At 36.6% G+C, this 18,134-nt stretch overlaps 1 protein-coding gene across 1 annotated transcript in view; it reads left to right on the top strand.

Annotated features, from left to right (window-relative positions):
* The first annotated feature begins 14,131 nt into the window (after positions 1-14,131).
* Positions 14,132-18,134, top strand: part of frya (furry homolog a (Drosophila)) — a 51,662-nt gene continuing 47,659 nt past the window's right edge. Inside the window, exon 1 of the mRNA XM_032545209.1 lies at positions 14,132-14,461. Within this exon, the coding sequence (XP_032401100.1) occupies positions 14,332-14,461 (130 nt within the window). The 5' untranslated portion in view covers positions 14,132-14,331. The remainder of the gene's footprint in view (positions 14,462-18,134) is intronic.

The raw sequence follows: 18,134 nt of genomic DNA, 5'->3' as shown, positions 1-18,134 counted from the left end.
TCAGCTCTCAACTGTCAGCTGTGCAAGACCAGTTTATATCTGGTCTAATAGTAATATAAACAGTGTGCTGTCACAGTGTTGGGAAACTGAGAGAGATTAAATTATTCTGGATACTCACTATCTGCCAGCTGCTGATTGCACAAAAAGATTAGATTAGAGAGCTAAATTTATTGCCCTTGAATCTGAATGAGAAGTCCAAGTTACTAGGAGAGACGATGAAACAAATCTCAAAAGTTAACTGTAAAAATTCACAATTACAATTATATAGTATTTTACATTATACATACATACATACATACATACACGCATACATACATACATCTGGTACAGCAGTAGGGATTTCTGGGTGTAAAAAAACAGGATTGGAGCAAATTCAGAAGACACAATTAGCTGCAGGCATGTGCATACAGTACATACATACACACATACATAGGTGTGTGTGTGCGTGTGTATGTTTATATATACAGTGCGCAAACCAATTGTTCCTACATCACTTTGATTTGGTCTGTCCCAATAATTAAAGTTTGTTGTAGCATGACAAAATGTGAAAAGGTCAAGAGTTATGAATACTTTTACAACACATCCAACGAGTGCATTGTATTTGGTGGCAGAAGAGTGAAAGCACCTGTTAAAGGGAACTTCTATTTTTCATTTCCGAAACTGTGCAAACTGCACGTACTGCAGGGCTGTGTGACATGGCTGAGTTAGTAAGGAAGACTTTTGTATTGCTGTCACACAAGATCAGATTCACACTCTGATTTTGCTTCAGCAGTGCAACACCTGGCTGTGTCTGTCTCCTTCTATCGTGGTCCAAAGACTGTAACATGTGTTGCAATAATGTTTTCTGCAGAACCGCTGCACATGCCTGCAGCTAATTGTGTCTTCTGAATTTGCTCCAATCCTGTTTTTTTACACCCAGAAATCCCTACTGCTGTACCAGATGAACATCTGCATTTCAAGGAGCCTTTTTATACTTTTCTGTGTTCATAATTGTGTGTTAGAATGAAACAGTTCCACACAGTTGCTGAGTAATCATCAAGAAAAGCATTTCACTCTGTTGTGGCTTTGCCTCGGTACAGCACCTAGTCCAAATTCCTCACACACTTTTCCCCTCATTTATCTCCGAGACACAGCAAGCAGAGAAAAATGGCCACCTGCTCACATTCATCTCTGCATGAAATGTAATTATTTTGAGAGGTGAGGGCAAGCTCGGGTTCCATCTGTGGCTTTTTATATGAGACAAAAACTCTGGATATTGTGCAAGTTAATGGAAATAATACATGGAAGGGAGCTTGTTTTAATGTCTCACTCAGCAGAATCTTATTAAGGAGAGATGTGGACAAAACTGAGACAAAGATTTTTTTTTTTTTTTAATCATTAGTAAGCTGTGATAGCCACAAAAACTTTTTGTTTTGTACTTTCACAGCTAGCCATGAGCTCCATGATGCATCTGGCATCAGTTTTTTTGAAACTCAGACTCCTGCAATGCTGCAGTCCAATTTCATCATCTTTGTCTTGACTAAGATCATCTACATTGGAGTTTCCTTTTTTTTCCATTTTTGACATAAAAGTTTACTTTCTATTGATTTCTAAGTAACAAAACTGCATGATTATGTTGTTTGGATACCAAGATGGATTTCAAAAGTTATTTAGTTGGTCTTCTTGTAACATGGAAACACAAAATCAGTGCAAGTATTGTATTTCTAGAAACTATATTTCCTGCTTTACATCGGTGGGAAATATTTAAAAATGATTAATCCCTACTGATATTTTTAGTCTGAATCAGATTTATGAATAAAATGAAAAGCACATATTTTTAACTGTATGTTTCAACGTATGGAAAAACTTTGGATGAACATATCAGGATAAAATATTAACATCTTGAACTTGTGACCTGTGGCCCTTTAGTAGGAACAATACTCTGAAGTGTTAGAGGGAAAAACAATCTGCATTTTAATCAGGACTCTGACTCAAGATGAAATCAGTGAAACTTCAGATGGGTCTGACTGCAATCAGCAACAATTATGTATTTTCATTCTTTTGTCATCCTGCTGTTTTTCTAAAAGCATGCCAGGCTGCACGCTTTAAACATTGGCTAATTAGAGCATAATCACAGTGATGGCAGCAGCAAAAAGAGAATGCAAACATGAACGGTTACTCTCCTTCTCTACATGTGCAGGTATTGGGAAATGAAAAGCAGCATGACAACTCCAACTAAACAACAATCACTTCATGTAGTTTTGATTAAAATTATCTTAATCATATTCTAACATTAGGGTTTTTACTGTTGTAAACTTTTTAATGTAAATTCTGTGTCTAATGTTTAATGGTAAAATTGCTTATTAAATACTTTTAAGTATTTAAGTATCCAGATCCTTTGGACATTTTTTTTCTTGCATCATTACCACAAAGTTCTCTGTACTGTTTTCAGACTTAGATAATAGTTAAACAAAAACATCACACAACTTAGAAGTGAAAAACATACAGTTTTCAATTAGTTTTAGAAAACAATTATCACATGTTCTTTGCATTTGTATTTACCCCTTATTACTCTGATTCTCCCAAATAAAGTCCAGAGCATGTATTTCCCTTCAAAAGTCACAGACTCCACCTGAATATTTGCAGGAAACCATTATTACAGGAAAGACACAAAAGTCCAGTTTCCATTTTGCCAGAAACCAATTTAGGGGACAAAGAAAACAAGTGGCAAGTTTTTCATCAGATGAAACCAAACCTGAATTTTTAGAAAAAGAGCAAAACTCTTTAAGTTCAAAACAACTTGAACACACAGTCCCTATAGAGACAGATGATGGTGGAAGCATTATGGTGTGGGGATGCTTTTCTGCAGCGGGATCAGGGAAGTGTGGAAAGACAAAGCTAAATACATAGCTAGCTATGTTAAAATAGCTTAGGTCAAAGCATATTCATGTGCTAGAATGGCCCACTTAAAGTTTACACCTTCACCTAATTGAGAGTATATGACAATTCTTAAAACTGGAGGTTCACGAACGCTTATTATCTAATTTAACTGAGTTTGTGTTTTATTTACTGGGAACAATGGACAAAAATGTCAGTTTTTAGATGGAAAAAAGTGGGACTTTTAGCTCGGGGAACAGAACACAGCAGATTTTTACATATAAGGTTTGACAACAATGTGCAATTTAGCAAAGCTTTGGTTGTTATCTCTTATGTAAAATCAGGACTCTGACTCAAGATGCGTTGAGTCTTTTGGGTCTAACATGACAAAATGTGGACTGATACAAATTTGACCCATTACGGAAAGCAAAGTAACCCATGTTGGATGCCGTTTTTAGGGAGTAGTTGCTTTTATTTTTCAAGCTCTTTATATCTGATTGGATCTGATTGATATTGCTCTCAAGTGGCAAAGAATTGTGTCAGTTGGTTAGAAAATTGTGGCTGAAATTGTTTTGAGAAGAAACATTTTTCTCACGAGTGTCTAAAGCCTGAACTTAACAGTGCTAAAATGAGAGGCATGATTTATAGTGAATCCTCAAGCGTGTTTGAAATATTAACCAGTGTAATTAAACTGTCAGTGGCTTCAATGGCTTCGTCAGTGATATAATTTCTGCTCAGGCGTATTGCCAACAAGAAAAATATTGCTAATAGACACATAAGCACTCAAAGTTTTGTCCCCTGTCGGTGTTTAAAAAAGCCAGGCATGTGCAGCGATATAAATGTGCTCAGATCAGTTCAATGGCCCAGTTGGCCTTAATACGACTTAAACTGCTATAATTATTGCATTATCTTGATTGGCTTCTTTATTTTCCCTCTGGCCACATTGAAAGCAGGTCTAATGTACATTCACACAGCAGTAATGGAGTCATAGTGCAGCAATATTTATCGAAGCGTTGCAAAAAGAATTTAATCAAGTGTGATATTTAAAACAGACTGGGGGTCTTTAAAGGGCAGCAGACAAGAAACAGACACGCTTCACTAAGGTTTTATGAAGTAATTTCCCTGTACTCATGAATAACCATTGTTACTTCAATTTGGTGGTCTGATTTAATCAAAACAGTGCTGTTTTAATATTCTAGGTACTTTGACTTTGTAATTTTAGTGCTGTTTTTATGCAATCTTTTGTCTGGTTAAAATTTAAGCACTACAGTTGTTCCTTTAAACTTAAAGTGGCTCCATGATTTTGTTGTGAGCAGCAACAGTTCATCTGTAAAAGCTGCTATAAGTGTGACCGGTCCAATCTTTAACTCTGCCTTGTATGTTTCTATTGGTGTATCAAATAAGGAGCCAGATCTGGGTCGACCATCTTTTGTCTGTTTGAAATATCAAAAGAAACAGCAGTGAGCACTCTGCACAATCTGGTCCAAAACACCTCCTTTTGCAAGAAAATAACATCTAAAATAAAGAAAAAATTGTCAAATCAAATGAACAACCAAGAAAATCCCACCACAATTGCGTGAAATGAAGCTAGCGTAACTGTACCACAGGAACTCGTATTAGCTTGCTGTACATTTAAATACAATCTAATTCCGGCTTAAATAGACCATATAACATTCCACGGTCAAGAAAAAAACATTTCCCTCAGATACTGGAATAAATATATAACTTATGAAATGTGAATTAACCAAGAAAAATGTTTTACATCTGGACTGATAATGTAGCACGTCTTGCCTCCTGCTAGCCCAGCGCAGCATTTAACCTCCGCATGCAACAAGCTACGTCAGTACGCTGCAGGAGGTGCGTTCAAGTGCAATAGGAAAACTAACTGCTCACTTCAAACAGGTACTTATAATAAGAAATAACTAATTTACATAACATATAATGACTGATTTGGTGGAATTCGAAGTTTAACTTCAAATAATATAATTAACTTGTTACATAAACAAGCTCCCCAGGCCCAAAACTAATAATAATAGAAGCAATATGTTACAATATGTTATGTAATGATGTTACAGCAATATCTTAAGACAGTATGAGAAATGTTTAGATTTTGAACTAGAAATGATCAAATGCAATTCATATTCCTTTAAGAGAAATAAAATATCACCATATTGGGAGCAGTGAATCAAGAATTGAGCGTCTTTATAATTGTCCAGCTGTGGTGTTTGGCCATATTTTCTTTCTCTGTGTAGAAAACATAAAAAAATATTTTCTCATTGGACATATAATGTAATGTTTTCAATTAGGGATTAAAACTTTCTTGACTGTTATCTTATCTTATTGTTAATGTTGCCATTTTAAAATGATTAAGTATTTTTCTTCTCTGCTTGAAAGATGGCATACCCATATTAAAATGTGTGTTTCTACAACCACGAGGTCTATCTGGAATTTATTTTGTGTTCTAACAAAGAGAAACATCGTGAAATTTGTCAGGAGTCGTAAATATCAGTACAGATGTTACAGCACAAATTTAAACGTTTCAAGTTCACCTTTAAAAAAAACAATTTTAGACTAAGTATTCTGTTGAGAATAATTATAATGAAGCCCCAAACCTCTATCAACTCAAAACATATTAGCAAATAAATATGTATATGAAGTTAAGCAGAGGAAAAATTGAGAAGTTGTAATATGTAGACAATCCAGGGGACATATAGAAAATGCCAAATTTGGCCCCAACTGTGCCATTTTAATTGTTCCATGTTAAAGCGCATTTAATTTGTATATCTCTAATGGTGTTAAATACAGTAGTTATCAGCATTTTTACAGTGAATCAAAAAGCAAAACAACTTGTGGCAGAAAACTATTGACCAAAAATGTGCACATCATTATGCTCAATGCTTCAACAACTGTACTTGGCTTTGCATGCATTATTCATCCCTCTGTACTGCAAGCAAGTGGTTGATTTGAGTGAAAAATACATTATTTCATTTATTTGAGCTGAATGAACCGTGCTATACTCACCTATGGTAAATTAGTTGAAATGTCGGTCAGATTTAACAGGCTTTCCATACCTGCAAACAGGTAAAAACTAAATTCCACAAGACCTTTAAAGACTTTAAAATTGTTCAGCTTTATTCAATTTACCGAGCTGGATTACATGTCACGTCATGAGTGATAGCAGCATTATGTGTGCTGTGAGAGATCTCTGGATATATTGTGAATGATATGATTCAATCTCTTTGCATTACTCTCCCAACAAATGTGCTCAGTGCAGAAGACCTCCTGTATAATCTTTTCCTTTGTTTTCCTCTCGCTGTCTGTCTGAACGGCTGTTGTGCTGCAAATCAGAGCAAAACACAAAAGGTGGATGCATTTTCCATCAAACCTAATTAGGAGATGATCAAAGGACACACTGAGCTGCAAGACAAAGCATGTTCCAACAGAGATAAATGTTTGAGCACTTTCAGCAGGCTGTGGAGTGACAGCCAGAATTAAGGTTCAATATTATCAGATGTCTTGCAGTGACAGATGAGAGTCGTTAGTGTTGTCTAGACTGGTCGTTTTCAGCTATCGGACCAAAACAGGCTTTGTGCACCCTTGCAGATTTGACGGAGTTGAGGATGCACTTGTCAGCATTAAGTCACCTGATGTGATAAGATCTTGCAATTTCTCAAAGAGTTTCCAACTACGGCCCCATAACTCCAAGCTGTTCTGTAACGTGTTATATATTCCCAGAGGGTTTGATAAAATGGAAGATTAAAAAGACACCCTCTTGTGCGTTTTTATGGCAGACCTGGACCTCCCGTCCTCCTCGGGGGAGATTAACTGGCAGAGTACAGATTAAAATCAGTCAGACAGAAGATGCTGGAGAGACGGGAAAGTGATACACAAATCTCACTTTCCTTTACAGAGAAGTGACATAACTGCAGCTGTTCATATCAATGTACAGCTGTGTTCTTGCATTTAGAGCCATGGTTTCTATATCAGTTTGTTCTGGTATTATTTGCTGCCTGCTGTACACACTGAGTCATCAGTAATAATTGTGGCAGTGACAACAACAACAACAAAAAAGCCCAGATCAGATTCAGTAATCAAGGATGAGTAATTATACTAAGATGGTTCATTATACAGGATGAAACAGAAATAATGGAACGAGGACCAGCAGCTCTTTGAAAATTACAGTAATGTGATGCTTGGTCTCCTTTAGAAAGTACAGTGGCATTGATTCTATGCAAAACAAGGAGGATCAGAAGCTTTTCATAATAACTGTGTCGCTATAAATTCACCCAAAGTTCTAAAAAGTGTAAGTTTCTTGACCTATATCTACAAGGGAGACACATCTACATCAGCATGTCAAAGTGGAGCTGAAAGATTAAACATCAAAGCTACATGTTACTAGCAAATCTCCCAAGGCTTTTGTAAAATGCTGGCCATGCGAAGGCATCTGAAACAAGATAAGAGAAAGAATACAGATCTCCTGACCAAAAACTGCAAATAAGTGTTGTTGCAAAACATTAAAGCAAAGAGAAAAGCCATTACAGTCCTATTAGCTGTTCAAAGATCTTAGGCTGCAGGGCATTGCACACTGTTTGCCAACTGGCTAGCAGTGCATTAAAGGCAAGGAGTGCCATGCCCAACACTGCCAGCTAACAAGAAACAAGCAGTCTTAACAGTGTATATAAATTAAGAAATATATTGCTTCTTGCAAAACTAATCATACCCCATGAAATTGTAAAGTTTGCAAAGTTACAATAAAAATATGTTTTGCATGGATTTTACAGGATTTACCAAAATAAGGTGGTGCATGTTTGAGAATGTGAGGGAAAATAGACTTTTTCTAATGTATAAATAAAATAGACCTCTGAATAAAATCTACTGTAACTAATTGACTTTGGAAATCACCCGTTTTTTCAGCTTTACTATATGTTTTAATAGTGGATTTCAGTTCCAGATGCAGCATTTCATTTAAAAATAAGTTTGACTTGAGAAAGTTTCAAATTGTAGATCTAAATCATCACATGATTTTATATTTTAGTTATGATTGTACAACCTAAAATCTTTGGGATATTTTATCAGCAATGATTTCTGTGAGGATGACCATATTGAAATGCAGAAAACACAAACGTAACGAGTAGTGTTCATGCCTTCTGTTTTGGGTCTGTGCAGAATAAGAAATCAGTTCCTCCTCCACTCCCCCCCAAAATATTTTGTTTTGCACTAAACACAATAAAAAGACTCAAAATCCTAACGAATAATAAGATGCAAAAGAACTAATGACATCTTGAGGAAAACATTTGTCAGAATTTTGAAAGCCTTTAGCTGTTTTTATCTCTGCAGTGTATAAACACAACTACAGTTCATCCTGCATACACTAAACATGACTGCTTGAAAGGTACTATTTCAATTTTGGCGTTAATTTGTCTTCTTTGGCAAGATAATGGACTCCATAGTAGAGCAGTCATAAGCACTAATGTCTCTCAGCAAGACGTTTCTGGGTTTGAATCCAGGCCCTTGGGTCTTTCTGTGTGGAGTTTTTATGTTCACCTTATTAATGTATGGGTTCCTTCTGGGCACTCTGGCTTCCTCCCACAGGCCAAACTGTGTACGTCAGGTTATTACAACACACTAAATTCCCCCAGGTGTGACCAAGTGTGTGCATGGTTGTTATATATGGTGTGTTTCTGTGTTACGCTGTCTGTCACCGTGTTCCAAAGTTCCCTGGCCTGCTGGAGATAGGGCCCAGCCGACCCTCGGGTTAAGATTAAGCAAGTAAATGGATCTCTTTCAAAATTTTCCTTTTTGATTTTGAGTTTTAAAAGAGTTGATGCAGTGTCTACCTTTAAAACGATCTAAAAGCAGAAATGTGATTTTCTGGAACTGTAACCTTAAACCTTCTTCTTGTTCTGATGGCACTGTAGCAAATTACTTTTCTTTGGACAACAGTGGACAAGTTGACATTATGATGGAGCCATGAAATCTGCTCTCTACCAGAAAATTCTGAGCGAAAGTTTTTGGCCATGCTTTTAGTTATGCAGCAGAAGAACAAACTAAAACTCTGAATGGTCTGGTTTCAAAATCAAAGTTTAGAGCAGCCATACTGAATCCATGGGTTTAAATTTGAATCCAAAAATTCCTCGCTTGATAGCTGTTGCTGCTGTCAAGGGTATTGGAACCATTAGATTTAGGCTGCAATTACAATTACAGTTACGAAAAGGTAAGTGCAGAAAGCTAGATTAAAACACCATTTCAAAATATGCATGGTCTGTTTACTTAGATTATACGTCTAGTGTTAACTTCTTAGATTATTTAAAATATTTAAGTGAGACAAAATCAAAAGCAGAAGAAATTTTTAAGGGGGAGATTATTCTTCATGGAAATGTATATGCTTGATGTGGTGATACGCTGTCCTTAATTTATGCAACAGTTTTGACAGTGGCCCAAGGCTGATGTGTTTGGTAAGAAACATTCACCTTTAAGAATCATGAATAATGAATATGAAAAACATTCTTCTTATCACGCCAGTGCTCAATGAAATATTGAAAATTTGTCACCAAGTATTCACAGAGCTCATTTTTGTGTCAGAGCTGAGATTTTGCCCCCTCTTATCTTTAGTGTCTTTCGGCATTAACAGTTGCTGCCTTGTGGAGCTGTCATCCTGCCAACCGAGACTTTGGAGACGATTCAGAAAGGCACAGAATGAGATCCTTTCTTTGGTATTTAGCATTTAGGATGTAGCGATAAAAACATAAGGTGATACTCTTACTAGCTAGACAGTCAATAAAAACTACAGCGACTAAATGTCAGAATGTTTGAATAAACATCAAATTAATAAGACTTAGTCAGTTATATAATTTATCATGCAAATCTAGCTGGAGAATCAGGCTTCACTTTTTCCAGGTGGCTTGTTTATCTTAATCAGAATCAAAAACAAACACAAAAAAACTGGGAATGGAAGATACATCATGGTGATTTAATTTATTAGTGATCTTGGTGATTTTGCACTTTTAAATCAAAAGTGGACTGGATGTGTTGGGGAAAAAAAGATTAAAAGACGTCACACTGATTCAGAGGCATGGAGGCAAACATGTAAAACTTTGCAGGAACTTTACACAGTCATCTTGAGAAAGTAAAATGTTTAGTGGACAACAAATAAAGAAAAATATTACAACCAAACCTGTCACTTTGTTCAGCTTTTATTCTGACTTGGGCAGGAAAAGGTTTCTTGTTGTTTCACTCATTCTATTTCCTTATTTTGGGGGAAGGAGTCATCATGGGGTGCTTTTGAACCAATCAGAAACACTTTTGGTAAACCTTTCGCCACCTCTAGCTAAGAAAAATAAAATATATACAATATAAAAAATATATATAATTTCAATCTATCTCCAGGTGGAAGCTAAATCACATTTTATGTTCCAACCTTTTGGACATCAGTGTGGGATATCATGGTATTTTTGACCAATCTAAGAGACTCATCTTAGATTATTTCATGGTACTTGAGAAAAAGCTGCTCTTTTCAGTGTAAGGTCAGAACTTGTGCGTTTGTAAGCACTACAAAAGGTTCTCATGTATCTTTTGCATCTTTCATGTGTCTGAAAACTTTTATCTGTTCTCAGCAGCTGTTTGTCAAACTCTACATCAAATCCCAGAACTTGTCTTGTAGAGAGAAACTCACTGTCAGATCACTGTTACTTCTAATTCTGCTCCTCTTCTGCAGAAAACACCCCCTGCTGTTTTCAAGCTGCTTCTGAAGACATTCCAAAGGTTCTGAGTTTTTCTCGTGCAAAATTTAAAATTGACGCCACGAACAGCCGAGAAATTTAACAATAAGGGTTTATGTTTTTAATTCTTGACAAACTGAAGACAATTCTGAACATTCTATTTTTTTAACATACCTTTTCCATCAAAACACAGCAGCACCATAATGACTGTGTCTTTGCTCACACACCCACTAGTGTTAGGTGAGGCTTGCACAACTCAGCCGTGGTCACATCAATATTGTTTGCAGAATCACACAGCACAGCCCTAACCTTGCAGCCAGAGCATTCACGCAAGACATTAGATCTTTGATCCACTCTCCCCCTGACCTGCTGCTTTAGTGCTTTCTCTCCCTGAAGCTGCCTCGCTGTGTGGCATCGTACATCATCTGAGTTGTAGTGCAAAGCCTTCAAAAGCAGACAAATATTTCTCATTATCAGAGTCCTGTTTCGACTCAACGGTCACCCTATTTAAGAATTTCCTTAAACGGGGTGGTATTGATATTAATTTGCTGCAGCTTCAAAACATAATGCTGCTAAAAACTCTAGAGAATGTTGTGAATCCAAAGCAAGCACTAAATTGTAATGTCAAGCATTGCTTACCTTAAGAAAAAGGGATTTTTCTGCGCAGTGGGTCATTGCTTTTACAACTTGTTAAGGGATTTCTTTTTAATTGGCTTGCATGCTTTCATCTGAGTATAGAAGTACCTGCATGTGCATCAAAGCACAGTGATGTGACACCCACACACCTCCTTTATCCCCCAATTTCTCTGTTCCTCAAAGAAACTCGGGCAGGAGGATTTGGATCAGATCAGAGTTCCGGTGCAAAGCTTTGCAACTGCTCTGACATTAGTCTTTTGTGTTGTGCCACTGACGTGCTATTACATTGCTCAGTTGTTTAACAGAATTACCGCTGCAGCCAATATGTTGCAGGAGAGAACATCTGGCTCCCTACGGATCAGAAAACGAAAACATTTTCCCAGGCACAATCATAAATTGCACTGAAGCGCATTTACGCTTCACATGAACAGCCAGGGTGTTTCAAGGCAAATGCCAATGATCCAAAGTGAATGTCAACAATCCGTTTCTTTTTTTTTTTTTTGTTCTTTTTATTGTTTTTGATTGTATTGCACCTGGTGCTCACCAGCTCAGTTGTGCTCGAGCTGTCATCATGATCAGTTGTGGTGTGTGCACACAGTTGACGGAGCAATTTTGCTGTTCTCGTCAGGACAGAGCTCTTGGGCATGCAATCATCTTGAACTGGAAACATGTTCATTCTGAGTGGTAAAATAGTAATGGAGGAGAAGTTGATGGCCAGTCATTGAACTCTGTCTGCTGAAATCAACCACAGAGGCTATCAGAGGTGATGAAGTTTTACACTGAAATTCAGTACAAATTTTGAATTTATCAGCTATAGAACTTGTTTTGAATTTTTTCATTCATTCAGTTATTCCTTAAAAAAATAAATGCAATAAACAGAGATATTTAAACACACATTTGTACGTATTAGTTTTCTCTTTGAAAGTCATGTCCTTTGACGCCATCTGCTGGATTCACATCAAAATCTGGTTTTCTTTGATCATTTTATTTCTTTGTAGTTCCATTTAATTTACCCAGCTATGAACATCTGACTGAAGTTGCAGCTGCTCATATTTTGTAATTGTAGAGTTTCTGTATTGTATTTTTTTGAAACAAAGCTTAGATTGGTATTATTTAACTTTTATCAGTCAGGTTTTTCTCTCTTAGCATTTTAAAGATAACGAGTCATGACCAAGACCTCTGAGTACTCATACCTCATACCTTTTAAATAATCATAATAATTGTCAATTTGTTCCATAATGTGAAAACTGTTACCTATAAATAGAATATGAACAACTGCAACTCCAGTCAGATAATTATAGCCGAGTAAATTACACATATGGCCCATAGGCACCAGCCTCCCCTAGTTAACTTGGTACAACAAATCGGATGGATTGATATAGGACTCCATATGCTTTCAAATGCTGGACATTATTTTCATTTTTTGTTCATAATAGTGCTCCAGGTGAGTATTCACAGCACTATGCTTCTTCCACATTTTACATCCCAACTTGTAAATTGAATAAATTAGTTTTTTATTTAAAATTATGCACACAATTCTTTATAATGACATGATTTCATGATTTTTTATTTTTTATTTTTACAAATAAACAATAAAAACTTAAAAACAATGGCATGTAAATAAGTTTTTTCTGCCATTGCCATTAAGCTTGGGTACATCCAATTTCCACTGATCATCCCATAGATTTTTCTAAAAATTAATTCGACTAATGATTTGCATTCCAGTAGCATCCAGTAGCATGCATTGCAAATGCCGTCCAAAGCAAATGCCAGCCAATACCTTTTCAAGTAACACTGTATCTAGGTATTTCAGTTTACAAAACTTTTGAATATTTTAGATATGCTCATAAAAAAAAACAGTGAGTACACAGGTTTTCTACAAACAATCTGGAGTTACTTTTCACAGAAAAAAATCCACAGATAGGAGAATCCACAAATGTTTAACCGCAAATAGGCAGGGGTACACTGTAGAGTCCTCAGACAGCCTTGTCTCAAAGCACAAATCTGGGGAAGAAAACAAACAAGTTTCTGCCTGTTCGAAGATCCCCGTGAACCTTGGCAGTCACGTTCATCATCAAGTTTTAAATGAACAGCGCTCTTCCTAAATGTGGAACATGGAGGTGTCATTAACATGATATAGACAGGAACCTGGAGAGTATCCAGGATGCAAATATATACCGGATGAAAATCATGTCTGTAGTGTTCTTGACAGGCTGGAGTTACTATGCATATTTCAGTAGTACAACTGTACGACCAGGAAATTAAAGAAGTGGCTTGAGGACAACTATGTGAATCTCCTTGAGGTAGTTCAACCAGTCTTGAAAACCATTTAATATTTCTGGAGTGATCTCAAAATGACTGTGCACCCATTCAATCTTATAAAGCCTGAGAGGTTTTGAAACAAGGACTGGGCAAAACCTCTCAAACACAGGTTTACCAAGCTTGTGGTATCATATTTGTGAAAATGTAAAGCTGCATTTGCTGCCAAAGGTGCTAAAATTGAAGAAAAAAAATGACAGTGTCATTAAGGGGTTTTATGTGTCCAGCTTTGAGGAAAATATATTTAATCCAAACAAATGGAAGGAACATGAAATATCCTGGTAAAAAGACTACTTTCTATTCCCAAGGACTATCTTGCTGCAAGACAGCAGTGCAACTAACCGATCAACCAAACAGCCTGATTTGCCTTCTTTATTTATTTGTTTACTTAGTTGTTGGATTATAAAATGTCCTTTTGCACAGCCAATAACTATGTCTGTATGAAGACCATTTCTATACAGATTGACATCTGTATTCTCTGTGCTATTGGATGTGTACACTGGAACAGCTTTACCTTTTCCCTGGAAACCCAAATACAATCTTCAATATTCAACCCCAAACATTTTTTACAGTGATATTTGTTGTATTAACATTGTTTTTCTTTTAGAAATCATGCTTAATGGTCAAAGCACTCTCTCTTAGCTATCCACAGAGCAGCAGATGTGTCTGAGAGCAGCTCACATGTCCCCGAACCAGGTCAGCGAGCAGACTGAAGAAAGCCGAGGCTTTGCATGTTTTTCATTATTCAGAAGGGCCAGGAGCTGGAAGGCTGCTGGGGGTGGAGTCTGTTTGAGCTCAGCTGATGGAGGAACACCGACAGAGAGGACATCCTGACAAGTGGAGCTCCTGGAGGGACTCTGAGGCTGAGACTTGGTTACAGTTCGCATGTTGGGATGAAGAGCAAGAAATAGAGCCACCAGCTGCTTTGGAAGGTATTTCATAATCCTTTCAGTTACAATTGAAAACAAAAACTAATTACCTATGTGAGGTTTTTATTCTTTTTACGTGTCCTATTTTCTGCCGCTCACAATCCTTAAAGTGAAAATTTGCTCAATAGAATTTACAGTCGGTGGCTCCTTGGATAAAGTATTTGTTTTCTCATTTCAATGTAAGACCTTGTTTAGTCTCCTGTTGCTAAGAACTTCCAAAGTCCACATGTGAAGCAGCAAAACGAAAGTGTCAGTTGCATTAATGTTTAAACACAACACAATCTTCCTTTAGCCTACATTTAGGTGAGAAGCTAAATCCAAAAGAAATATTGTATTTATCAATCCAGCTTTTCCAGCTAAGCAATAATAATTTGTACTTTTTCCTCAGTCAGTTGAAAGTACAGACACAACACAATAAAAATACAATTTTATTGCAAATTACCTAAGTAGGATTTATATACATTGTACATAAATACATACATAAATTCCCTTAAAAAAAATCCTGAACTGTGACTAAGTTTTAGTGATTTTAGATGACTGACTTGCTTTGCTTTTGTTGTCTTTGGTTTAAGTATGATCTCAAATTATCTTTTGCCAATGAAAATAGAATTTGAATTAAAAAATCTGAATTTCAGAGCCATTTATTCTTTGTTGATTTTGGTTATTATGGCCTAAAGGTAATGAGAACCCAACATTTTGTTACTCACAGCAAATAGTGCATTAGATATAATCAATTAAAAACAATATTTTATCTCTATCTGCTATGTTGAGTTGTTTGGTGCTCCTTCAGCTTGAAATACTACATCAGTGCAGTGTGACGTTTGGATCATCAGCCTGTTTCACTGCAAAGATGAACATTGGTTCCTTTACAGAAGCTTATGACGTGTTGGTATTGTTGGATCTGGCATCATTCTCCTCTAGATGCTGGACAACTTGCATATCACAAATAATCTACATGATCGGATTGGCCATTACATGGTTACACAATGGCGTTTTTGTAGTAAAACAAAATAGTTTTAGCTCTAATAATAAATATGTGTGCAACCAATACACTTGAAATTTGTGTTTGAGAAATCTTTGTAATCAATCAATTTCACTTGTGGAACTAAATTACTAATATATATATATATATATACAGTGTATATATATATATATATATATATATATATATATATATATATATATATATATATATATATATATATATATATATATATATACAGTACAGACCAAAAGTTTGGACACAACTGTGTGTCCAAACTTTTGGTCTGTACTGTATACATTTTTGAATTATAGTCTCACTTGTTGTTAAGATACACAAATGGACCTGTACCTCTGGTTTCTGCAGTTATTGTGTAAGACAGGCAATACCTTAAAGAAATGTGTTATTTACATCCTTTTTGAACACTACAGGAATGTGAATGTCAGTTTGTTTTTCTGTTGACTCACAGACATATTCCAACCTCACACTTCACAGCACTTCCTGTGATTGTTTGGTTTTTATTCTGCAAAGCAAACAAAACAAACCTGTTTGTGCTAAGGTGCTGAATGTTTAGTTCAACTTACTTAAGGTTGTTGTCACTCTAGGGAAATCAGACATGTTTTGAACATTTTTCATTGTGAACCAAAATAGCTTTGGATGGGAAACCCAAACAGAATTTTAAAGGATCCATCATTTTTAAAACGTTGTGTCCACTGACACTATGCATGTATCAAGACATTAGATGCATTGATGTTTTTTTTTAGCAAAACAGCTCCATATTTATCATAATTTTAGTAAGTCAATGCATTTGTGCTGTGCTTATTTCTGAGTAAACAAATAAAGACTAAATTTTCTGTAACCTCCATCAGGAACAATCAAAATGTTTTTCAAAACAAGTGGGCAGAGAATTTATACTGATACTTAAGAACATAATCACCTTAACTGACTACACTCAATGTCCAGCTCCTCTTTCCTTTTGCAGGACCTGCATTGTATGTGTCCAGTAAGAGGTTCCTCTCTTATCAGGCAGATAATAGGAAGCCAGATCGGGGAACAGGTGCTGTTTGTAGCCTTGTTTGCAGCCTTGAATACTGCTTTTGTGTGCTGATCGGAGCAGAGAACAGAATATGCGACCCACTGCATAATTACTCTCTGTGAGTGCTGACTTGCTGTTGGTTGAGCCTTTCTTTAAAACAATGTAAAGTCAATCAGTTTGAGCAATTCAGTAAAGTTTGCAAATGTAGTATTTCCATACACGCCAAATTCTATCCGTATTAGTTGTGATGTTTTTGCATAGCATCAATTCCTCCCGTGACTTGTGTGTGTAATCTACTTGTTGTATGTGTGTGCCATTTAAGAGTCCATCAGCATTGCTGGAATTAACCTTCAGCTGGTTTGCGCTAACATTAGGAACTTATGTGCATCCATTATTCATTATGCTCTGCTCTGCCGGTGCAGATCTAACTGTGTCTCACCATGGAAACAGCCCTCTGGCTCCACCAGGGGGTATTGGTTTCAGCAGCCATGTCCTTCTGTCCCCAGCTCTCTTTCTAGTTCAAGTGGCCTGATCTGCCCAACATGAAGATCAAAGGTTAAGACGCTAGAACATCATACACCAAATCTGGCTTCTACCTAAGCAGAAGTTCAGATAAATTGAAGTTGCAGTTTTTTGTTTTTAAAGGTGAATCACAAAGCAAAGCTCTCTTTTTACCTTTCCATCAATGTTCAAACCCTCTCATTTGGCCATAAAATATAAATCACAAACAACAGGAGGATCAAATACAAGCTAGGAAATACAAGCCAGTAAAATGCATTTTTTTGTAGAGTGGCTGGACTCGGCATAAGAGATAAAGAGAGGAGCTCTAGAGGGAGCGGTCACTCCACCTCCAATTCAAAAGACTTCGTACTAGTAGGAGATACCAATAGGATGTCTGTATATGTCTTTCAGATCGTGCTGAAAGGCTTATACATAATTTTTGGCCTAGAAATGTCTCGAGAAAGTCTTTGGAGTGAGGAATATTTTTTGCTGGACCAACAGAACCAAAAATCCAATGATGGATGGACAGATAGACGGACTGACCAATATAATAATAATCTGAATCCAACATGTTTCTGAAAGGGTTGCAGAATAGCAACAGTTCTGTTACATAACATGGACAAAGCTGTTTCATCAGACCAGTTAGGTCCACCATGCCTCCACCTGCACTACGGCCTTTACCAGTTTTCATCTTTCTCTGGTTCAACATGCCTGGATGAAATAAATGGCTCATAACTGGCATTTTACAAGGTTCCCTTTCTAAAATCTAAGGTCACCTTGCAAAAGAACAAAAAAAATTCTAGAATTAATAAACAATTATTTAAAAAATAAGTCAGTAAAACAATTGACTACAGTGAAATCTATGTAAGTAGTGACTCTACTTGATTGAACAGGTGTGTTTTGAGCTGTTATTCAAATGAGGGAAGAGAGTCTATATTCCTAATGACTACAGCAAAGGAGTTCCAGAGCCAAGGAGGACAGCGGATGAAAACTCTGTTCCCTGTAGTGACAAGATGGGCAGCAGGAACCATAAGATGAGTGGCAGACAAAAATCTGTGAGAGTGCACGAATCAGTGGCGATGCAAAGCAGGTCACACAAAAAAGGAGTTCAAATTAAAATGGTAAAGTTTACCCAAGCTTAGAGGAGAAACCACGAT

The sequence above is a fragment of the Xiphophorus hellerii genome, chromosome 18 (assembly GCF_003331165.1).
Source record: "Xiphophorus hellerii strain 12219 chromosome 18, Xiphophorus_hellerii-4.1, whole genome shotgun sequence".
Taxonomy (NCBI): Eukaryota; Metazoa; Chordata; class Actinopteri; order Cyprinodontiformes; family Poeciliidae; genus Xiphophorus; species Xiphophorus hellerii.
The sequence above is the reverse complement of the archived record's forward strand: the minus strand, read 5'-3'. Positions and strand labels throughout refer to the sequence as shown.